The following is a 25,492-nucleotide window of genomic DNA, read 5'->3' as shown; positions in this document are numbered from 1 at the left end:
AAACAGCAAGGTTGCCAACCCTAACTCAGGAATCCATCTGCTGTAGCTGGGAGCCTCCTTGTGGTCTCTCACGGAGAGGTTATAGCTCCTGACTTCTCAGACTTCTTACTCTTGGACAAGGCAGCTGCCTGCTTTAGGAGCTCTCGGTTTTTGGCCTGGGGGAGGGAAAAATATACATATATATATATATATATATATATACGTATGTATATACCAGTTAAAAAGGATGTTTTAGCGGGATAGGGTATGTTTTCATGCAGATACTACGGCAGGCAATATGGAGGATTGGGGAGAGATGAGCAAATTCTTAGAGGCAGAAAATAACAGAAAGCTCTAGGGCTTGGTTCAGGAGGAAGAAAGCATTTGCTGGAGGTTAATCAGAGTACTTCAGTCTCCTGGGATACACTGTTACAAAAGGATGCTTCATGCAACAATAAACTATGGTGTGCCTTAACGGGCTGGATAAACAGAATTTATAATTCAGACATCTGGGTTCACATCTGGTTCATTCAAAAAATCAAAGAACATATTTTAATTTCACTGTTTTTTGGGGGAAAAGATGAGAACACATCCAAAAATGAAACAATAAAAGACAGCCATACAGTGAAATAATGTGATTTGTGAATACTTTGAGAAAAAAGAAGTCTAAGAGATGATCACTTAAAATACCACCAGCTAAATATACCAGAGCTACCACAAAAGATAAACAGAGTCACCTGCAATTGTTCTGTTACTTCTTTGTGGGTTTTTTCCATCTGATTCATTTTGGCTCTCATTTGAGATTCTTGGTACTGGAAATCAGCCTTCAACTCTGTGATCTGAAAGGAAAAAAGGCAGAGTGACCAGAAGAAACTTTTGGGCAGTAAAAAATGTTTCAGTAGCAGAGAGCTAAATAGTCCCCCAAATTATAGGTATCCAGAGCTCTCCTAAAGATCCATACCTAAAACAGAGCCAAGGAATTCTGTATCCTAGTTTTTTCCTAAATACTTCCTAAAAATTACACAAGATTCTGAAGTATTATTTCTGATACTTAACTACAAACAACTTTTAAAATCTCATTTACTTAATAAATGCCAATAATCCTCCAAATACCACCTCCATACAAATCAGTGGTTACAAGACAATATGACTGATGGCTGAAGTCCAGAGAGTAACAGTTACTGTCATTTACTAAATTTTTACTTTCTTACAAACTGATAACCTTACTTCATTCACTCTATGATAACTCTGTAGTAGGTTATACATTCTTCCCATTTTACAAATGGGAAAACCAAGGCTTAGAAAAGGTTAAGTAATGTGGCCAATATCACATGTCAGCAAGCAGCAGGGCTAGAATTCAAACCTCAGGCCATCTTCTATTCACTATGCTATTCAAGGTGTGCAGAAAAGAGATTATTGAAATCAGAGAAGTGATGTGTGAGATGAATTCTGAGGTACAAACAACAACTGGAACTTGAAGTAAGGAGAAGAGCATCAAGCAAAGGAAACAGTACAGAAGTAGCAGAGAGTACAAGACAACTGAGAGTTCAAATGATGGAGGAGTGTGATGAGTGGCCGGAGAGGGGATAGAGACAGGCATGAAGCAGAAGAGCCTGTGTGCTAAGCCAAGGAGTGTGACCTTCTTGATTGTGAAAGTTATAGGGAACAGTCCACAGTATTTACTTTTGCTCCTTTTAAAACCCTAACTTTGCAAAGCAGTAGACACAAGTGTTCACATTATCTCTAGTTCACAAAAATCCTTTTATATACCATACTGATCTAATTCATGAAAAAATCTATGTGGGCCTATTTCATCTGGCAGTTATACAGTGAAGTAGAAAGAATACTGGTCTCTTCCCATGAAATGCCTTCTTACTGGTAGAAGAAAGCACAAGAGAAAGAACAGTAGTTGCGGAAAGACTTGGGTTCGTTCCTTTTGTTCCGCCATTTACTAGCTGTGTGAATTGGACACATCATTTAATCTCTTTGGGTCCATTTCATTATCTGTAAAATTAGGTAGAAACGTGATGGCAAGAATGTATGTGATTTCAATGTTATGTTTTTGTTAGCCCTTCAGAATGAATCACAGCAAAAAAAAACACATGGTCTTAAGGAAAAAAACAGAGCTAGGGAAAAGGATTGGGCTTTCCCTTGATAAGGATTGACTTCCCCCTGAGAGAAAACACACTGGAAGCACTCTTCATCTATGAAATGATGATTAATAATAATTCCTCCTTCAAAGGGTTGTTATGAGGATAAATGAGCTAATATACATTAAGCACTTAGAATAATCAGACACACAGTATGCATTAAATAAAAATGAGCTATTAATATTATTGTTACTAATTTTTTAAGGCAAAAATGAGATACTTTCTAAGTATCTAGAAAAAAAAAAAAAAGAAATAATAGACATGAGTTAGAACAAAGATATACAAGTTTCCATGAAGAGGAAGGATGACTCTTAGACCAAAATAAAACTCACTGAAAGTATCAACATGTTTAAAGAGTGGGTCACTCAGGAAGGGAGTTGTCAGTAATGGAACCAAGTGATGTAAGAGTCATGGAGGAAGGCCTACCTGAACATTGACCAAGGAAGGGGGAGACCTGACCCACATATTTTGAGCATTACTGTCCCATGGATATAGCCATTCCAAAACTAGAGATGGAGGCATCAGGTTCTCTTAGCCTAATAGCATTAAAAATTTGAATTACAGGAGACCCAATGGACTATGGTGGAGGACTATAGATGCCTGGAGGTGGGTGTGGTATGGTAACAGACATCTGAAGGGTGTGATCATATACATACATACATACAACACTGAATCATATACAGTGTTGTAACCAATGTTAAATCATTTAGAAAAAAAGGAAAATTCCAGTTACATGACTACCTCTTCTTGTCTCAACTCGATGCTCATTCAGCACCTTCTGATTATACCTTCCAAGGCAGCTCATGCTGAGAAGCGTTGTAGTCTGCTATATGGGGATACTGCAGTGTTATACATCATATCTTTGAGCTTGGTTAACACAAGTTGTCCCCTCAGAAGTGGAAGTTCCCCCCAAATACCAAGAAAAATCAACTTTCTAAACCCATTCGACTGAGATAGATCCACCCAGGTAATACCATGACATGAATCACCTTGGCAGATAGCAAGCTTTGTCCCATGATATCCCAATTTTGTCATCTGACCTCCCTCTCAAAGCATCAATGAATGGAAAGTACCTGTCCAATACCACTTATCTTACCCTCTGACATCATTCTCGACTGATAGACATTGACTAAGCCATACCTTCTTCTCTTTCTCTAAAATCATTTGATCCTTTTGATGAAGCATCTTCTTCAGAGTAGCTACTTCTTCCTTCAGCTGGGCAATGATGACAAAGTGGTCAGTGCCTGGTGAGTCCAGAGCCAGGTCTGGGGAAAAGCTGAGTGGAAAAAATGGTGGGGGATAAAATCATAACTTGGATGGACAGTCATTTTTCTACCTGAGGACACATCATAAGCCACTTGACTGCAAGCTCCCAAGTAGGAGCAATTATTTTCATCCCCAGCATCAAGCAGAATGCTCAGATTCAACAGCATGTGCTTAACTGCACAGGCAAGGTGCTAATCAGATGATGACACCAGCCATAGCCACAGCCCACAGCACTCCTGCAGCATCTTTTCTCATGTTCAGGACCAAAATAAATGCCATCCAAAAGGCAAGGATATTGTTTCAGGTTAATTGAAGATACCCAGTTATTTATGATTGAAACAGTCATAACTTTTTGTGATCAGACAATTTCCTTAGACTTTAGATCAATTATAAGCGCACTAATTTTTCTTTAAAGCTCCCCATAGACCATGTCTTTTTGGTTCTTTGTTTTCTGCTCCAAAGATAAGGTACAGCTGCTAAGAAGCCTTTTTAAGAATGGCAAAAAGAAGATTAAATTAATAGGAAGGAGAAAACTTTCCCTACACTACAATTGGCCTGTTGACTGTCACTTTCAATATCAAGAATTCATCTGTGACATTTCATGAGGAAAGGACAAAGAGATGGCAAGCTACAGTCACAGCACAACCTGGGTTTTCAACAGATTCTTCCCAGTATCTGAGCACTTCACTTTGTCCAAGTGCCAGGTGAACTCCTATCTTTTACCTGGGCTCAGTTTCAGGGAATCTGTAAAAGTTCTGAAATTGTATGTACAATTCTGTATGCACACACAATGGATACAACTGTATGTACATACAATGGATGATTTCTAGGATGAGGATCCATAGCTTTCTGTGGCTTGGCCTAAGTATCTTAGGCCCAACACAGGGAATCACTGCCAAGAGGGTCAAATCATGCCTTTCTCTAGAGATTGCCCAAGGAAGCTCTTTAGTTCTCCAAGGGCAACCTTTAATATAAAATACAAACCTGCTTTTCCTAAGAAGAAACTGGAATATGCAGTTGCAACTCCCAATATCAATACAGAACTAACTCTTACTGTTGGTTCTTCCCTGCATCTTAAGCCACATCTAATAACCAGCATTTCTCTACACAGGGATAAACTCCAAATAGCACGGGGAACCGCTGGACATACTTCTTCATAGTTACCAAGTCAAACATTTCTAGAGCTAGAATGGGAAGACACAGTCCATTGGTAAGAATTTTCCCTTTCTCAGTCTAAATGAAACATGTAAGAAGGATGTCAGAGGAAGAATGGATCGATGTTTCCATAACTGATGAATATGCGGAGTTACTGGATAATGAAAAAATAAAAGCAAAAAATATTACTGTATTAAAAAAACAAGTTTCAAAGTGAACAAAAAGCAAATAAGACATGCACAAGAAAATACTGAAAGGACCTATCACAGTCTCCACTGGTTTCAATACACCATGGGACTATCTTCCCTCAACCTAACAGAATCTATTTAAACCCATAACTAGAGAAATGAGTGAAATATATTAAGAGACTAATATAAATAACTTCTTGATCCCAGAGCTCTGAATGCTCTGTTCTAGCTGCTTTTGGAGACAGGATTCTTCTGATATCAAGAAACTGTTGACAAAACCAGTTTTGTCTGTCCCATGTAGGGCCTGACCTCTTTAATTCCCGATTAATAAAAATTGCTGGGAATCAAAATAAAAAAGCAAGCTAGGTTACCAAGGCAGAAAAATCAGATTCAGTTGCTTTCCAAATGCCTCCAATGACAGGAAATTTACTTCTCTAGGAATTTTCTTGTCTTTTCCAAAAACTTTTAGTATAAAAACAGTCTTGTTCAGGTTGACCCAAAACCTGCCACCCTGTCATTCCTATTCATGGGTCCTGAGTCTGTCCTCAAAAGACACACAGAATTAAGTCTAATCTTCCCAGCATATTTCAGAGGAAGAAAAAAATACAGGGAAAGGAAAAAAATTCCTTTAGAAACAATGAATCACAAGGTGTGCCTAGACTTCATCCACTGTCGAGAGTGCCTTTTCACTGCCAAGAGGACAGTAAACAAGTATGATCAAAAAGTAGTTGGTGCGTTCACAGGGAACAAAAGCTAGAAATGAACCCAGGTTTTCCTCAAATTGAAATGTTTGTTACAATTTCAACAAACTAGAAAATACCAAGAAGGGAAGTTGTAAATTTTATGATACTAAAAAATAAAAATGCTGGGCCTCCCTGGTGGCGCAAGGGGTTAAGCACCACACTATGAAGCAGTCTGAAGCCTCTGCAGCACAAATTCAATCCCCGGCCAGCCAGGGAGAAACTCACATGGCGCAGCAGACCTCTCCTGTCTCACCCGCTGCTCCCCTCAGCAGTGTATTTCACTCAGTCTGCCTGTTCTGTTCCCCACTCTGTGGTGAATCCTCTCACCCCCCCGCATTTCTGGCCTGTACCCCAGCTCTTATATGCATAAATAAATAAATCTTTTAAAAAAAATAAAAATGCTAAGGCATTTTATAGGTCTAAAACTAGTAGAGAAATGGTCTTATTTTAAAAACTCTACAGTAATGAAAAGGACCAGTAATACGAGAGCCTAGTAGATAAAGAAAATGGAGTCAAATATGCCTCAGTATTTAAAAAGGAGACTGTGGTAGTATAGAGTGGTCAATGGCAAAGAGAGTAACCTGCAGAAGACATGAGGAAATAAAAACCAAAAGAATAAGAGCATACTTGTAAAAGTACATGGATATTTTAAAAGTGGGAGCAGGAAAGTGGATTGTGATTAATTAAAAACTGGGTAATAGCTACAGAGATAGTTCAGAAACAAGACTGGTAACATTTAGTAGAACTGAACTCAAAATAAATATTCAGGGAAAAAAAAAGAATGAGTAAAAAAGTACCATAAAAAAATGGCTTGTCAGAATGTTTTCAAAGTGAACGAAAAGGGGGAAAACCACAAAAAGGTAAGAGAAAAGGAAAAATGTAATTTACCTTGCTGTGTGAATATTTAAAAGAAAAGCGAACAAGTAGACTAGACTGTTAAGACTGCTAATACAGGACCACTCAAATGGAACATGTGTATGTCTGAAAGTAATTTTTGTGGCAGCAAAAATTTTTCCAAATTTTCAAGTAATTAGGGTCTTTTTTTTTTTTTAAGTTACTGTGTACACTTCAAGAAAAAAATGGTATTTAAAGATCTTTCCAGAAGACATGAAAGACCATGTACCTAAATTAAAGATCAGTATCCTACTTGGGGAGAACAATCATTGCTCGTGACTGGATGCAAAAAAACACACTAAATAGAAGGCTTAAGTTTTTGGTTTGGGTCATAAACAGCACAAACAAAAATGATGAGTTTAAAGGCTGCAGTTCTTAGTTTAGGCCTTTATAAAGCAGGGTATTTAGAAAGGTCCCTCCCTTGAAGTAGTTTTTGCAGGATTATGCACACAGGTAGAGGTGATGGGACAACCTGTGTTACATCTTTTTGTTCAGAATGGCCAGACTAGTACTCAGTAATGCTGATCAGAAAGATGGCTATTATGGTCCTTCCCCCACGTAACCTGAATATCTAAATTAAGCATTTCCAGAAGGTTCAATTCAAGAAGTTTAAAATCAATGATACTAGTTGTTAAAAAGACACCTTACTGAGTCTGAAATCAAGTTAATGAAAATGGTAACAGGAAAGAGTAAACTTCATAGATGCTTTGTACTCCCCTAAATAAACAAAATTCCTTTGGAAAACCTATATGCTGCTCTGGTCCCATATCCACCATTGGCTGGGAGGGAGAATGGGAGTTTTCAGAATGAAGATGATTCCAAGGATTTTAGGGAAGAGTGTGCCAGGTAGTCTCACTTCAGGATGCCCGGGCCTGGAGGAACAGGAAAATGGTTGGCCCCAAGACTCTGTTGGGAAGCAGCCCACTGCACCAACACGGATGGGGCACTCTGGATATTAGGACAAAGCAGCTCGTAAGAGGAAGCATCGCTGAGAAGAAGAGAGGAAAGCGAGGAATAAAAATATGCATTTAAGACAGGCTCAAAATGAAACAAAAATTATTTAAATGCATCTCATTCTCTCCTGATCCAGTGTCTGCATTGGGCTATATAAATGCTAAGAAAACATGAGTTATCCCTCCAAGGTGGAGAAATTCTGCCTTAACTCCAACTTATCTCTGTGCTGCCTCTCCAGACTGACTCCTGGCCTGCCTGAAGGAGGCTACAGGTACAGATGACAATGACAAGCAGCCAGCAATTGACTTCTAAATTAGTAAGGGAGTTATTTGTAGACTGAAAACTTCAACTGCTATTAAATGCAGTTATATGTTCTTGTCTTTAATGACAAGATTAGATTTATAAACAAATATCAGTACTGCCTGTTTATAACATATAAAGAAAGTGGCTAGTGTAATGACTCTAAGAGGTTCACTGACAATCAGACTAACTCCAAGACACACTCTAAAGTGTTTCTCTGTTTCAGGAACTGTGTATACATTTCAAACAGAAGCACTCACACACAATCCAATGGGCTTACCTGTCTCCATTGGTTGTGATTGACTCAAACTTGGATTTTTTCTTTGGGATTTCATTTTGAATTGAAGACGTAGAAAGTGTCTTCTGGCTTTTAATGGCAAAAATAGAGACGCACATTAGAAATCAAAGGTTGATAAAACATCACAATGCAAGTGTATCAAATGGGACTAATATAATATTGTAGTTCTCCTATATGAGAGCTAATGATTCTTTAATTATAAAAATTCACCAAAGTGTTGATTTCATAGGTCCTGGATATACGAGTAGCTCATTTCCATAGCCCCCCAAGATTCTTGGTCTTAATTAAATATTACCTGCTTTATCAGTAACTAGGAGAACAGTTAATGAAACTTCAATAAGCAGTTAATTACAACTGCTTCTCATGCCTGTATCTTGACATGGTACTCACTTTCCACTGCATATTCTTGGAGAGCAGCATAATTCTTTTATCGCTGAATTCCTATCAGAGTCTCTGGCCCTTAAAAATCTATGCTACATGAACAAACCAAATCATAATGGCAATACTAATTGATGAATCACTAAAATGTATTGAATGCTTCCTATAAGCCAGTTATAAAATGAATCACTATATATACATCACATAATTTTATCTTCACAACTCCAGGAGATAATAATATTAATCCTCATTTGACCAATGAAAGAACTTGCCCAAGATCCCACACAGAGAGCCTAGCAGAGACAGTACTCATTCCAGAGTCAGAAGTCTACTAACACTAAAGATACTCTGGAACAAAGTGTAAGACAACAATGAGAGGACATCTTTTTGACTGGACACCACCAAAACAAACCTAACAACCTCTAACCACACCCTGGCCAAAAATGCATAAAAAAGCTGTATCTCTGAGAAAGTGAAATGTCCACTCTTCTAGGGAGAAAAACCACTCTTCTAAGGATGAGAATTTTACATATGACAGTGAAGCAAGTTCCACTACCTTTTCAGACACAATACAAACCAAGTGAGAGAAATCCTGATAGCTCATGGAAGTCTCTCTGGCCCTTGAAAGGTACACAAATTATGAAACATGACAAACGTGATTCCTCTAGAGGTTAGTAACTAGAAAAAAAAGAATAGGAAAATTTTTTTTTAAGTATTTTTTTTAATTTTTTTAATAGAGGCATGTTTTATTTGTTTGTTTGTTTTGTTTATACATGCACTGGGTACAGTCAGAAGCACGGGAGGGTGAGAGAATTCACCAAGCCAGAGCAGGGAGCAGAGCAGGCAGAAGGACTGAAGTACACTGCTGAGGGGAGCAGCGGGCGGCAGGAGAGGTCTACGCGCCATGTGGGACCCGCCTCTGGTGGCCGGGGAGCAGCCGGGGATCGAACCGGCGCCGCAGAGGCTGCGGGCAGCCTCGCAACCCAGCGCTCAACCGCTGCACCACCAGGGAGGCCCAGAATAGGAAAATTTTTAACAAATGGTATATCTTCCATGGCTAGCTGTGTATTACATCTGACCTCTGAGTAAGTACTTCTAGTTCTACGCTCATGCATCTTTGGACTACCTGTTATAATGGCTGCCACCACTCAGTCGACTGTACTGCTCCTTCTCCTGATGGCTGGCGCGGGAAGAGCTGCTCAGGTGTTTCCTCTGCTCTTTGGTCTTCTGGAGGACCCGTTTATATGAAAGTGTGCACAACCAGCACAGCAATTTCCCATCTACCTGAAAGACGAGGAAACAAAGATAAAGAGGAGGGAATGTAGTAAGTACAGTGGCAGAGAACTTTGGTATTAGGTCCTAGAACCTCTAGGGTAAGTCCCATCTCTGCAACTTAGTTGTATGACCTCGGGCAAGTTACTTGAGCTCTCTTAGGCTCAATTTCTTAATCTACAAAATGAGGGATAACAGCACCTACTTCAGAGGCTGTTGCAAGTATTTATTGATATAGGTAAAGCTCAGTAGCTGGGCACAAAAAAAGTTGATTAATAAAAAGGTTCTGCTAATTTTACATCTTTTTATTTTGTTTTTCTTCACCATAACAAATACAGACTAGAACAAAGTTCCCACAAGAATTTCTAAAGACACAAATATCTCCATGGTACTCATTAAGGAAAATTCAGCAGGGAGAGGAGAGATGAAATATAAAATGTATACTTGTTTTAGTACCTTATAAATGGCTTATAAAAGGCTCAACTTTTTTTTTCAAATAGAAAAAAATGTACTCAGAGAAAGACTGATGGTCTAGCAGCTTTCTAGGCCCCAGTCCCTGGTGATGGCCCACCATATCACTTTGTGTTAGAAAGAGTTGATCCCTTTGGGCAGAAGCAGCTCTGCCCCTGAATCCTGGATTCAGGGATAGGAAAGCAGAATGGGACACCCACAATCCTCTGAAGCTGGGACATCTCTGTGTAATACTCAGGTTGCAAAATCTTTGGAGGGCAGCCTGCTGTAGGTGGCAGGGAGCACAGCTGGTTAAAATTATTCAAGTTGGGGAAGAAGTGTGCTGATACCTTATAGAATTCTAGTGTTTAAGTCTTATTCCTGAAATTAGATCTTGTGACCCATCTAGAACATGGGTAGGACAGTCCATCATTTATCTAATGTACTTTTTATCTTGTTACCAAACCCTCTTTGCATAATGCCCCCTCAATCCATCAGTCTGAATCCATCTACCTCTTTCCAACTACTCTACTGCTTCCATCCACCTAAAGCTGACTTTTTAAATGTGATCATAATTTTTTTAAATTGAAGTAACATTGTTGCTGGTCCTCATCTTTCACTGCAAGAGTCACCCAAATGACTCACTACTTCTATCTTATAAACCATTTTCACATTGCTGCCAAAGAGGGGTTCTTAAATGTAAATTTGATTATATCTCCTGTCCTTAAAACTTGGTTCTTATCATGATGAGTATAAAATCCAAAACTTCTTACAATGGCCTGTGTTGACTTAGATGCAGTCCCTGCCTACCTGTATAACCTCACTCCCTTCTCTTTTACTTATTGACTCTGCTCTGTTTTGGTTCGTCCCCTGTGCTAAGCTCATTCGTGACCCAGGGAATTTTTATAGCTGGTGTTTCTCCTTGAAATCTTCACCCTTCAGATTGCTACTGCTGCTTCCTTCTCATCATTTTAACTTTCAGTTCAAATATTATTCCTCAGGGGTCCTCCTGATTGTCCAATCTAAACTAGCCTCTCCAGCCACTCTCTACCATGCACTCCATTTCTTCACACATAAAATTTGTATTCATTTATTTCCTTCTTTGTACTCACCTACACACAAGAATATAAGCTCTACAAGAGCAAGTTCTTTTCTGTTCAGTTCATTAGTGTATTTCCATCAGTGTATTCCAATAGGAGGACAGTGTTTGATACATAAGCATTTATTATTATATAAATAAAAAGATTTATTTATTTATACGAGCACTGGGTACAGTCAGAAGCGCGGGAGGGTGAAAGAATTCACCAGAGCCAGAGCAGGGAGCAGAACGACCGAAGTACACTGCTGAGGGGAGCAGTGGGCACGGCAGGAGAGGTCTGCGTGCCATGTGGGACCCTCGCTGGTGGCCGGGGATCGAACCGGCGCTGCAGAGGCTGCAGGCAGCTTCGCAGCCCAGCGCTCAACTGCTGCGCCACCGGGGAGGCCCTTAAGAGGTTGATTTCAAAATACTCTGGAAGGGCCTCCCCGGTGGCACAGCGGTTGAGCGCTGGGTGGCGAAGCTGCCCGCAGCCTCTGCAGCGCCGGTTCGATCCCCGGCTGCTCCCCAGCCACCGGGGGAGGGTCCCACATGGCGCGCACCCGGCTGCTCCCCAGCCACCGGGGGAGGGTCCCACATGGCGCGCAGATCTCTCCTGCCGCCCGCTGCTCCCCTCAGCAGTGTGCTTCGGTCCTTCTGCCTGCTCTGCAGCCTGCTCTGGCTCTGGTGAATTCTCTTACCCTCCCGCGCTTCGGACTGTACTCAGCGCTTGCATAAATAAATAAAAAAATAAATATTAAAAAAACAAAAAACAGGGCCTCCCCGGTGGCGCAGCGGTTGAGCGCTGGGTTGCGAAGCTGCCCGCAGCCTCTGCAGCGCCGGTTCGATTCCTGGCTGCTCCCCGGCCACCGGAGGAGGGTCCCACATGGCGCGCAGACCCCTCCTGCCGCCCGCTGCTCCCCTCAGCAGTGTACTTCGGTCCTTCTGCCTGCTCTGCTCCTCGCTCTGGCTCTGGTGAATTCTCTCACCCTCCCGCGCTTCTGACTGTACCCAGTGCATGTATAAACAAAAAAAACAAACGAACAAACAAACAAATAAATAAAAAAAAAAAAAAAAAAGAAAACATGGGAGCTTTAAAAAAAAAAAAAAAAAAAAACTCTGGAATACCTTACCCAGGAGAAAGTTTTTACTGAAAAAACATTTGAAAATAAGGCAACTCTAACAAGAGAGAACCAGCATTGAACATAAAAACTGAACACCAAACTACTGGACACTATTTCAGAGCTTGTCTTCAAAAATTAACTTTAAAAGTATAAAGTTGCTGTCTGAGAATTGAATTATCATAATGAAATAACCAAAGATAACACTGATTAGGTACTTACCATGGACCATATTCCTTTCAAAGGACGTCACACATAAAAACTCTCATAACGATGATGAGGTCTAATCAGCCTCATTTACAGGCATGAAAACAGAGGCACTGAGAGATTAACTTGCCTAAAGTCACACCAAGATTTTAAATCAGGCATTCTGAGTCCAGATCACTCAACCTCAATCCTTAAGCTCAGCCTTCCTAAAGTTTATGAACATGTGACTATGGATGCCTAAAAATACCCAAACCCTTAAAAGATAGGATGGTAACTAAGAAAGTAGAAAATAAATTAAAGTGAAATCCAATTAATAATAATGTAGGTATCACTACTGAGTTACATTGTGTGCTAGGCTCAAAATGAAGTGTTTCATATACTTATCACAATTAAATCTCCCTATGTCACTGTGAAGATGCTGCTGTTATTCCCATTGGAAAGGTAATGAAATTAATGCATAACAAAGATAAATAACTTGCCCAGGATCAGTCCGTTAGCCCAGGAGTAGGATGGGACCTAGGTCTGTGGGACTGCAAAATTTTACATGCTACTGCTTGATTACTAGAGTTCAGCTTCTCCATATCTTGATTCAGGGTAAGAGGTGGCTTGGTTGGCAGGTAGGAGTATCCTGGTCTTTGGGAATTTATATTTTCCCACTGTAAATTGATGAATTTAGTTAGCAAGAGCCAGTTCTTAAAAACCTAAGCATCTCCCCAAAGCACTTGTGGACACTAAAAGAGTTTCTATATTGCATTCTTTTTTTTTTTTTTTGGTGGGATCCTCGCCGGGGATCAAACTGGCACTGCAGAGGCTGCGGGCAGCCTCGCAACCCAGAGTTCACCCGCTGCGCCACCAGGGGAGGCCCTATACTGCATTCTTCCATTTAAAAATTTACTGAGCACCTACCACGTGCCAGGCCACTGGAAATATAGTAGAGAACAAAATGGATAAAGATCCATATAATGGGGGAGGACAAATATGTAAGCAAATGAACAATATCTCATGTTACACGTAAGAAGACAATAAAAAGGGTAATATGATAGAGTGACTGAAGAAATTATTAAAGGTTTCTATGAGGAAATGGTATCTATGCTGAGACCTAACATGAGGAACCAGTTGAGAAGGGTATATCGGGTAAAAGGATAGTCAGTACATAGGTGGGAATAAGACTGGCATGTCTGAAGGACATAAAGGTGGTTAGCTCAGCTGGAATAACGTGAGAGGTGGGGAATGTGATGGAAGATGTCACTGAAAGTCTGGTAAGTGTCTTGCAGGCCATGCAAAGAGTTATTCCAATAGTAACTGGAAGCCACTGGAAGGTTTTAAACAAACCAGAGCTACACCATTTTGATTCTACCAAGGTACCATGAATCCACATAAAGTCTATGCCATCATCTTGTGACCTTAACTTCAACAGAAACACTTAAAGAGTTAGATAGTAAACTGACAATAAGACTACTTATCTTGTTTAAGTCACAATTTCTCTTTTACAGTGTTCTATAGAAATTTGCCAATTACCACTTCACTTAAAGGGGACATTGATCACTATAATTCAGATTCTTATGAAATATGAGTTCATAAAATATTAGATTATAATGGTCTCCATATGATAAAAGAAGATAATGGTTAAACATGTTCAAGGTCAATAAGAGAAGTAGGAGGTAAACAGAAATATTTCTGTTATACATCTTTAACACAATGGGTCCACCTTAATTTCTCTGAAAGAGAAAAACAAAGAGATTTACCTTCTTTCTGTCATCTTTCCTGTCAAATGCACACTGCTGCTTGCACTGTTCACAAGAATATGGTGGTCCATACTTCTTCTCTGAATTTGTGCAGCGCTGACATTTGTTGCCAATAAATGCTGCAATTATGTTGCAATACTGACAAGGTTTGGGCTTAAAGAGAAAAAAAAAGAGGGTCAAGTAAATATATCATAAAATACCAGGACAATTTTTAAAGTAATTATTCCTATTACATAGTTCATTAGTCATGATAAAAATGAATCCCCAACTTCATAAATTAATTTTTATACTGATGAAATAAAGCCCAATTCCTAATACTATGAAGTGTTGTTCTGCACAAGCCTATTGCTTTTAATTTTATTTATTATTAAATTTATTTATTTTCTTACGTCACTGTTTATCCTACTGCTTTTAAAATAAACCACGAAAACATACTAGCATATATTTCTATGAGAAATATATCAACTGAACTATATATATATCAACTGAACTTAGGAGAAACCAGCATGTGTTTGCAAATTTGTGAAAAGGCCTCTCTGCCATTATTAGTGTATAAACATGTTGGGAGAATGGCTGCAAGGACATAGTATTCCGAACCCTAACACTGAGAGACAAAAAAAAAAAAAGCATCAAAATGAATAGTCAACTGTTATCAAACAAAGAAGACAAGTCATAGGATTCATTTTCCCCCTCCTCTTTACATACTGGTTACTGAAGCCTTTCAAGGAAAATTAAATTATAATCATAATTCTGCCATAGTGACTGCACACACAGAACTCCTTAGCACTAAGTATTGCTAAGTCTGAAAAAGCTAAAACACTCAATTTTTCTGAGAAAGTTTTTGCATATAACAAGTTCTTCTAATAAAAACACTGTAGTTATATTAGTGATCTATAGACTGCAAGGTTCTAAGAGACCTGACTACTCACTGTTAGATACAGAGAATTTCTACTTACTGTTCCATACAACTGCACATTTTGAGCACATTTCTTGCATATTGTATTGGTTTTACTGTTAAGGAAGAGAGACAAAAGGATTTTATAAGAAAAAAGTCATGTTATTTAGAATATCTGACTCCTACATAAGCCCAAAGAATATACGTATTGTTAAGTGCCTAAGGGAAATATAGTCTGGACAGTTGGTTAACTGAAGGTCAATATGTGGCCACCATTTTTTAAATTTTTTTGCGGATATTAATTTTTTATTAACTCAGATAAAACCAGGTTTTGGTTAAAATGAAAAGTGAGGTTTTTCTGATTATGACTTTTCCAAGTATCACTAAGTAAAATTACTAGATACAGAGAGAATCTCCAAAAGAATATTATGTTACACCAAAATGGACTAGCAGAAAAGAAATTAATTCTCCTCAATCCAGCTGAATTGTTAAGAAATTTGAGGTGAGGAAGGAAAAAAGTAAATGTATTTGGAATGTAAACTCAGAGATTCTATTCGTGTTAGACTTACTCCTGTCTACACTCTCCTCTGTAAGCAAAAGCACATGAAAATCTCAGCAGTAATAGATGTTATGACCAAATATTTTGTCAATATTTCCTTGAAAATAAGTACTGACAATAAAAAAGTCTTTTGTCTCCTGAGAATTCAGTGGTCATAACAATACAAAATGCCTGAACTGATAAATTACCTTGGGGAACAAATCATCTTCAAATTAAAATAGTAATGTTCACTATTTGGTAAGCGTTTAGGCTTACACAAATGTATAGTATTTGTAAAACTCCTTGAATGATGTATTTAAGATTTTAGTATTTCACTATGTACAAATTTTATCTCTTAAAACATAAAGAACTATAAAATATTAAACTCTAGTTAATGATATGCATGTTGAAATGTATAGGATCAAACATATTGATAGCCACGATTTTAAAATACATCAAAACAAGATAGATTAAATACACTGATAAATATAGAAATATGGATAGATGCAAATATCCTAAATTATAGAATCGTAGTAGTGGATATTTACTATCTCTTTCAATTTTTTAAAAACTATATATTAATTATGGTTAAAATTACAGCTGATTTAAAATGGGGCTTTTACTGTTTGCAGCCTCTGCAGCACGGATTCGATTACCGGTCCGCCAAAGAGATACCCACATGGCGTGGCAGACCTCTCCTGTCTCACCCACTGCTCCCCTCAGCAGTGTTTTCAGTCCATCTGCCTATTCTGCTCCCCACTCTATCTCTGGTGAATCCTCTCACTGTGCCGCAACTCTGGTCTATAACCCAGTTCTTGTATAAAAATAAATAAACTTAAAAAAAAATTGGGCTTTTAGGCCTACTTGTAAGATCATTACATTGCTTAAGGCAGAATCACCTACAGTTGCAATTCCACAAAAGTTGAACTTATTAAACCAATAAACCACTTTGCTGAAAAATCCCTCTGAAAAGATGTGTATTCACACAAACCAAAGTGTTTTTTCCACACTCTTAAAAATGAGATTCACACAAGCAAGTGTAAAGACAAAGGAGTTTCAAATATGACTAGGGCTAACAAACCCTTTGTCAGGATTGTCACATTTCCAAAAGTGTCTTCACTTAAAATTTTTCAAGTTCTATATTCATCAGTGTATTTAATCCACCTTGTTTTAATGTATTTTAAAATGTGGCTATCAATATGTTTGATCCTATACATTTCAACATGCATATCATTAACTAGAGTTTAATATTTTACAGTTCTTTATGTTTTAAGAGATAAAATTTGCACACAGTGAAATACTAAAATCTTAAATACATCATTCAAGGAGTTTTACAAATACTATACATTTGTGTAAGCCTAAATGCTTACCAAAATAGTGAACATTACTATTTTAATTTGAAGATGATTTGTTCCCCAAGGCAATTTATCAGTTCAGGCATTTTGTATTGTTATGATCACTGAATTCTCAGGAGACATGCTGAGAACATGAAGTTCATGTTTAATTGTTGTGGGATTGATTTCTTAGTGTCAAAAAGTTCAAAACACAAAAAATTAATAAGATGAAAAACAAGTAACTAAAAAATTTAATCAATAAATAGGGAACAATATGCAAGTTATACCCATCAGTATGTTAAAATAGGAAACTGCTGAAATCTGTGTGAAATGCAATTGACTACAGATCTGTGTTTTACATGTAACTGATTACAGATCTGTACATTGAAATCAATCACAAATTTTAAGAGGAAAATGCCCATCAACATCTTTCACCGTCAAGGAAAATGGTACCTCTCCTGCTGGTACTCAGTCCTACAGTAGGTGCACTTCACCACCGGGTGAGCAATCCGACATTCCTGAAATGAAAAAGAATGTAATTCCGAAAGGCAGTCAGAAATGGAAACAGCCCCCAGCAGGGGACTAAAGACCTGAGTACTAAGAGTAAGTTACTTAGTTTCTGGACCCAACTTCTTCCCTGTCATAGTGGTATCGCTGCCCTATAGTGATATGGGAAATAAGTAAGAATTTATATGGAACTAGTTATAAATTGTAAAACAAAGTTTGTATGAATAAGCCTCAGACTGGAAATTAGAAGCCCTGGATTCTAATTCAGGTGTTGCCACTGTCACTGTGTGATATTTGAGCTGGCTCATTTGTGGAATGAAAGGCCTGGATTAAAGGAATTGCTTCCATAGATAAAACTTCTTTTAAATATGTTTATCCTAATAATTTACATCTATTTGGTTTAACATACATATTAATAAATTATCCACACATATGTCCAGTTTTAGGCCAAAAAGAGAACTCAAACGTTTGTGTTCTCTCATACCTGGTAAACAAAGAGTGACAAAGGCATGCCATTTGAGGAAATGGTGATATATACAATTATGAGTTATCCGTATCAGAGAACAAGCTCTGGATTATCTGGGGATATCTCAACGTCACTCTCCAGCTGGCCTGACTTAACTGTCGCCTCACAGCACCACTATTCATTTAAATAAGACAAAACAGGACGAAGCATTTAACAGGAAAGAGAGAACTTGAACCTTCAGGGGTAAAAACGATCAGCAGCTATTTAGGGCGAGGACCAAAGGTCGCCAACTGGATGCTGAAAAACCATCCTTTGGCTTCCTGCGCTTGATCGTGGAGCTAGAGTTTAAAGCCTCCAACTCTGACTGAAAAGTGCCTGCGAGACGCTCCTCCCAGGCAGCGCCCAACTCTGGAGTTCAGTTCCAGGCGGGGCAGGGGGTACCTCAGACCGCACCCGGGCGGACACAGGCGGCGCTGGAGGCAGCCCAGCAGGGTCTCCGGCGCGTCCTAACGCGGGCGAGCCGGGGCCCTCCGTCCCCTCCCCCGACCTCACGGGGTCCGAGAACAATCCCACACGGTTGCTAAGCACCCGGACACGCCGGCCGGGGGCCTGCACCCGGCCCCGCACTCCCTCACGTGCCCCGCCGGCTCCCCGTGGGGCAGCACAGCGCCTCAGCCAGGCGGACCTGCCACGCCCTGCCCCGGGGACCCCACCGGGCGTCCCAGCAGAACCAGGTACTCCGGGCCGCGCCTCCAGCGTCCCAGCTCCCGGCCGCCGCCCCAGCCCGCGCACCTTGCACAGCTGCTGCCCCTGAGACAGCGCCTCGAAGGGGAAGCGCTGGTGGCACTTGGTGCAAGCGTAGAGCGCCGCCATGTCCGGCCAGGGCCGTGCGACCGCCCCACCGGCCCGGCCCGCCGCTTTATCTGACAGTCTGAGGCACAACCGAGCGGCAGCGGAGGCGGCAGGCTGCGGGCTGCGACAGGCGGGAGGGCGGGCGAGTGCGAGTGGACCAGGGCGGGCGCAGAGGCGCTAGGTGCCCGTTCACTGGATTATTCCGACGCCCATCAAGCACGAGGGGGCGGGACACAGGGCTTCTGACGATTCTGATTCGCTCTGGACTAGAGTACGCCACTTGTGACGCGCGCGGCCTGGGTTATGTAAAGCGCAGTCACGCGGGGGCGCCACTAGGAGGAAAGGTCTCCCGCCCGGGACCTCGGAAGCGCTCAGGCTCCTCCCACCTTCGCTCTTTGTTCCCGCCCTCGCTCCTCCTCTCCCCGGCCGCGGTCTCGCGATATCTCCGCCTAGTTGTGATGTTTTGGTTTCCATGGAGTTGCCCCCTGGGAGAGGGAGGGACGCGGCTAGGCACAGTGCCACGCATTGTTGAACTAGAACTCGGCCGCCACCCGAGCCTGTGGTGGGGGTTTTGTAAGAGAACCCCTCCGTCATCGGGGCAGAAGAGGGCCAAGAGGAAACCGTGAGAGGCCACTTGAAAGGGTGCTCTCTGACGGGAGACGCGTGAAGAGGAGGTGGGGGAGACTTTAGGGTCCCTGTCTGAGAGGAAGTGGGAAGTCCCAGAGAGAGCACCCGATGTTGTAAAAGGGGGGTGCTGAAGTGATGACAGCCCCTCCAGAAGGGAGAAGACAGTACTAAGGCCTGGCCCTCCACCCTCAAGAGTCCTTGGTCCCTGGAGGCCCCAGGGAATGCAGCTGGCCAAAGACCTGCTTCCCATTGCGTGTTACCCAGTGCATCCTCTGCTTCTCTCTCCAACCACTACCTGGCATTTCCTGGCGAGGCCTGAGCTCAGGAAAGCAAGTTACACTCTCTCTTCTGCCTCTCTTCAGGGTGCAAATAGGGGCTGTCTCAAGTAATTATGAACTTCTTGAGGCTTTGGCAAAGCTTCCTGCATTGCTGACCTTTCCAAATCTCTCGCCTATAGTTCTCTTGAGCTTAGATTCTGGCTCTGCCAACCACCTGTCTGGCACTAGTTGCAGTTATGCCTCCAAATGCGTTTTTCACAACTGAGGGTGCACCTAGGGTGTCTAGATACCTGCCCCCTCCCCTAAATTTACTGTTTGAAAAGCAAACCCAGCCCTTGTGGGTTTGCTCTAGGATGTATGTTAATCAAAGGTTCAAATTCCCGGAGCCAGAAAACTAAAGTTAAAAATCTCTGCTCCACGGGCCTCCCCGGTGGCGCAGCGGTTGAGCGCTGGGTTGCGAGGCTGCCCGCGGCCTCTGCGGCGCCGGTTCGATTCCCGGCTGCTCCCCGGCCACCGGAGGAGGGTCCCACATGGCGCGCAGACCTCTCCTGCCGCCCGCTGCTCCCCTCAGCAGTGTACTTCGGTCCTTCTGCCTGCTCTGCTCCCCGCTCAGGCTCTGGTGAATTCTCTCACCCTCCCGCGCTTCTGACTGTACCCAGTGCATGTATGAACAAACAAATAAATAAATAAAACATGCCTCTATTAAAAAAAAAAGAAAAAAAAAATCTCTGCTCCACATCTACTGTAACAGGGTGGTCCCCAGGAAAGGGGGAAGTTCCAGGTTCCCTGCCCCACTCAAGGGAGGGTGGAGCTGAGCAGGGAGAGAAGAAGCTGCAGAAGAGACTGAGGAAGGAAGCAGGATGGAGCCAGGAGACCTGGAGGAGGCGCATGGAACCTAGACACACGTGAAGAAACTGCGCTTGTCTTTTGGTCGTGGACTGGGTGACACAGATGTGGGTGAGACCCGTGGGGAGGTGACCATGGCAGCTTTTATCTTGATTTTGATTTTGCTCTTTTCCTTCCGGGCTTGTCTGGTTGTTTCTGACCCTTTTCTGAGGGTCCCCACTGGAAGATGCTTTAGACTTGTGGCAGGCTTTGGGGCCTTGCTCTGGGCCAATCCCATATGGATGGACTTTTACCCACGAGGGGACGGGTAACTTTGGGTGCTTCATTTAGAAACTAGACTCTTTGCCTTACCTGTATTGTTTCCTAGTTTTATTAAAGTTCCTTCCCATTAAAGTTTCATATGTTTTGTGTTGATGCGGCAGATGGCAGAACCCATTTAGAATAGGCAGGTTTGCGGGGTTTGGGCTGTCCCTCTGCCTGTCCTATAACACTACTAGCCATTTAACCTTGAACTTTTCAGAGCCTCACTCTCACCACATTTCTCTCAATCTCTGTACTCAGAGTCTTACTTCTTCAATTGTACAATTGGGTGGTTGTGAGGATCAAAAACAGTACATGTGGGGCATGGGGTGGGGACTGCTTAGAGGATAAGGGATTTTACTTTGGAGTGGTGGAGTGTTTTGGAACCAAATAGAGATAGTGATTGCACAAAGTTGTGAATGTACTGCCACTGATTATTAAGGAAAAAAAAAAAAAAAGAAAGATGCAGGGCCTCGCCTCGTGGCGCAGTGGCTGAGTGCTGGGCTGCGAAGCTGCCCGCAGCCTCTGCAGAGCGGGTTCAATCCCCGGCCACCGGGTGAGGGTCCCACATGGCGCGCAGACCTCTCCTGCTGCCTGCTGCTCCCCTCAGCAGTGTCTTCAGTCAGTCTGACTGTTCTGCTCCCCACTCTGTCTCTGTTGAATTCTCTCACCCTCCTGCACCTCTGACTGTACCCCAGTTCTTGTATGAATAAATAAATCTTAAAAAAAAAGAATAATGGATGAATAAATTGTGCTGTATTTAGAGTATCATAGAAGCTTAGATAAGGGAGAGGCTCTATTTTCTTTTTTTTAAAGATTTATTTATTTGTTTGTTTGTTTATTTGTACAAGCACTGGGTACAGTCAGAAGCCCGGGAGGGTGAGAGAATTCACCAGAGCCAGAGCGAGGAGCAGAGCAGGCAGAAGGACCGAGGTACACTGCTGAGGGGAGCAGTGGGCGTGGCAGGAGAGGTCTGTCGGGCCATGTGGGACCCTCTCCAGGTCCTGGAATGGAACCGGCTCTGCAGAGGCTGCGGGCAGCCTCGCAGCCCAGCGCTCAACCGCTGCGCCACCGGGGAGGCCTGGGAGAGGCCCTATTTTCCGTAGAATGGTCACGGAATGAAGGCATTAGCCACGCGGCAGTCTGCAGAAAGTACTTCAGATGATGGAGGGAACAGCGGGTGCAAAGGGTCTGAGGCTAGAAGCCCTGGGCCTGTGTGAGTGACAATAAGACCACTGTGGCTGGCCTGGAGGAGTGAAAAGGAGATAGGATTAGGGAGGCAGCCAAAAGTCAAATCCTCTTGGGCTTGATGGTCCTCAGTAAGGAGTTTGGATTTTTTCTGAGGGTTGTGGGAAATCATCAGAGGTGTTAAGCTGGAGTGTTGAATCCGATTCACATTTTAAAAGGCCAGTCTGGCTGATGCATGAAAAATAAAAAGATGAGAATGGAATCAGGGAGACCAGTTAGAGGACCAGAGGTGATGGTGCCTGGGATGAGGGAACTTTAACCCCGTTTTAAATATACAATTCAGGGCCTCCACGGTGGCACAGAGGTTGAGCACTGGGCTGCCAAGCTGCCTGCAGCCTCTGCATCGCCGGTTCGATCCCCGGCCCCAGGCGAGGGTCCCACATGGCCCAACAGACCTCTTCTGCCGTACCTGCTGCTCCCCTCAGCAGTGTATTTCATCGGTCTGCCTGTTCTGTTCCCCCTTTGGCTCTGGTGAATTCTCTCACCCTCCCACGCTTCTGACTGTACCCAGTGCTTGCATAAATAAATAAATCTTTAAATATATATATATATATATATATACACAATTCAGTGGCATGAAATACATTCTCAATATTATGCAACTTATCTATATCCAGAACATTTCAACCTCCCAGACAGAAACTCTGTATCCTTTAAGCAATAACTTCCCAATTCCCCATCTCCTACTGACCTTTATTCTACTCTCTGTTTCTATGAATTTGCCTATTCTGGATACCTCTGATAAGTAGAATCATACAATACTCGTCCCTTTGTGTCTGACTTATTTCAGCTAGCATGTTTAGTGTGTATCAGAATGTCATTCCTTTTATGGCTGAATAGTTCATTATCTGTATATCCATCTCGTTTTTTTTTTTTTTAAGATTCATTTATTTATACAAGAACCGGGGTACAGGCCAGAGGTGCAGGAGGATTCACCAGGGACAGAGTGGGAAACAGAACAGGCAGAATGACCGAAATACACTAGTGAGGAGAGCAGCGGGGGAGACAGGAGAGGTCCGTCTTGCCATGTGGGCATCTCCGCGGCCAGCGGGCATCGAACCGGCACTGCAGAGGCTGCAGACAGCTTCATAGCACTGTGCTCAACCGCCTGTGCCACTAGGGAGGCCCTATATCCATCTTGTTTATCCATTCATTATTAATGAACATTTAGGTTTCTTCCACCTTTCAGTAATTGTGAATAATATTGCTATGAATATCAGTGTTCACCTATCTGAGTCCTTGTTTTCAATTCTTCAGGTATATACCTAGGAGCAGAGTTGCTAGATCACATGATAATTCCATGTTTAACATATTAAGGAAACTCCATTTGCCACAGTGGGTGCACCATTTTACATTCACATGAGCAATGTATAAGAGTTCCAATTTTTCCTTCCAGTGAGTTGCTCCACTGCCTGTGTGGTTGAGGGGAGTTCACTGGGGTTTAATTCACAGGAAAAGGTTACATATGCCATTCTTCTCCCTCTCTCCATTCATCCTGGGTGATCTCATCTAGTTCTTGACTTTTTTTTTAAAGATTTATTTATTTATGCATACAAGAACTGGAGGATAGGCCAGAGGTGTGGGGAGGTAAGAGGATTCACCAGAGACAGAATGGGGAACAGAACAGGCAGATCTACTAAAATACAATGATGAGGAGAGGAGCAGGCGAGTCAGGAGAGGTCTGTTGCGCCATGTGGGTAGCACCTTGGTCTATCAGGGATCGAACTCATGCTGCAGAGGCTGTGGATAGCTTCATAGGTTGCGTCTTAACCCCTTGTACCACCAGGGAGACCCCTAGTAATTGACTTTTTTTTTTTTTTAGAGATTTCTTTATTTATTTATACAAGCACTGGGTATAGTCAGAAGCACAGGAGGGTGAGAGAATTCACCAGAGCCAGAGCGGTGAACAGAACAGGCAGACTGACGAAATACACTGCTGAGGGGAGCAGCGGGCGGCAGTAGAGTTCTGCGCACCATGTGGGACCCTTGCCAGTGGCCGGGGATCGAACCAGTGCTGCAGAGGCTGCAGGCAGCTTCGCAACCCAGCGCTCAACCGCTGTGCCACCGGGGAGGCCCTAGTAATTGACTTTTTTACCACTAATGATTTTGAAACTTGCCTCCAGCTTGGCCTCTCCCCTGAACTTGACATCTTCTCTGAACTTGACATCTCTATTGGGATGTCCAGTAAGCATATCAAACTTAACAAAAATGTCCACCTCCTCCTGTAGCTCTCCCCTTTTTGTCAATGCCAGTTTCATATTTTCTGATGGTTTGGGTCAAAAACTTTGCTGTCATCCTTGACTCCTTTCTCTCATATCTCACATCTGATCTGTCAGTAAATGTCATTGGCTTATTATCAAAATACCAGGTATCCCTCACTGGTTGAGTCAGAAATCAAAAAGACACAAATAAAATTTTTGGAATAGCCATCAGTATCTGAGCCTTTACTACCCTGTGTTTTAGGGGACCCTGCATATCATACCTCTGTCACTCAGGATCTGAAGCTCAGGGCCTGTACAGCACAGCCCATAGTCATGAACATCTCCAGGACTAGCAGCATTTAGTTCCCAGGGAGTGCTTCTAAAATCCCTTGCCCTATGCCCTATGCAGACTGTGTTGATTTCTGTAAAGATTTGCAGGTTGTGTCACTGCCAACATCAGAGGCAGACATTACTTCAGAGTCTGGGGAAGACTGAGAGATGGAAAAGCTTAGGTAAGAGAAACAACTAATTAACTGACTTGCCAAATTCTTCCTTTCTGATAGTGTGAATGTAGTAAACTTTTGCATAAGAAAGTATCATTTTTAGTAATACCCACTGTTCATTTTCTTGCTTCTCTTCCAGTTTCAATTCCAAACTGGAGGTTCTTATTAGTTACCTTGTCATCTACAAGTCACACATGACAGTTAAGGAATGTTTTCCAACTGAACACATTCTTATTCATCTGTGTTTGTGTAGATCTAGATGTGACCTGTATGAAGACTGTACCAGAAACATTGGTTATCAACTATAAGTTCCAGCTATACAGCATTATAGTTTGACATCTGTGTATGTTACATAATGATCTTCACCAAAAGTCTAGCTTCCATCCATCGTCAAAAAATTGACTCCTTTTACCTGTTCTCCTTACCTCCTAGCCCTATCTCCATCTGGTAAACACATTCTATCAGAATCTTAGGGTTTGTTTTTAGTTTGCTTGTTCATTTGCTTATTTCTTTTACCTTCTACATACGCAAAAAAACATACAGTATTTGTCTTTATCTGACGTTTTTTGCGTGGCATAACCCCCTCAAGTTCCATCCATGTTGTTGCAAATTGCAAGGTTTCATCTTTTTTATAGCTGAGTAGAATTCCATTGTGTATATTACCACATCCTTATCCACTCATCTGTCAGTGGGCACTTAGGTTATTTACATATCTTGACTAT

General features: G+C 41.9%; 1 protein-coding gene across 5 annotated transcripts; it reads right to left on the bottom strand.

The window, feature by feature from the left end:
* Positions 1–68: 68 nt before the first annotated feature.
* Positions 69–18,788, bottom strand: FAM76A (family with sequence similarity 76 member A; the record flags this gene model as incomplete). 5 transcript variants are annotated; one of them, XM_084241531.1, is made up of 10 exons in its annotated part: positions 69–155; positions 717–818; positions 3,270–3,405; positions 7,232–7,363; positions 7,910–7,996; positions 9,432–9,589; positions 14,176–14,328; positions 15,132–15,186; positions 17,396–17,460; positions 18,708–18,788. In XM_084241531.1, the coding sequence occupies 10 exons, from the start codon at positions 18,786–18,788 to the stop codon at positions 69–71; spliced, it is 1,056 nt and encodes a 351-aa protein (XP_084097657.1). The 5 variants fall into 5 exon arrangements, with proteins under 5 accessions (XP_084097657.1, XP_084097658.1, XP_084097659.1 ...); XM_084241532.1 differs by lacking the exon at positions 7,232–7,363; XM_084241533.1 differs by lacking the exons at positions 7,232–7,363; positions 7,910–7,996.
* Positions 18,789–25,492: the final 6,704 nt, after the last annotated feature.

Source organism: Talpa europaea (genome assembly GCF_964194135.1).
Source record: "Talpa europaea genome assembly, chromosome: 9".
NCBI lineage: Eukaryota > Metazoa > Chordata > Mammalia > Eulipotyphla > Talpidae > Talpa > Talpa europaea.
Note: the sequence above shows the minus strand (reverse complement) of the source record. Positions and strands in the feature narration are given on the sequence as shown.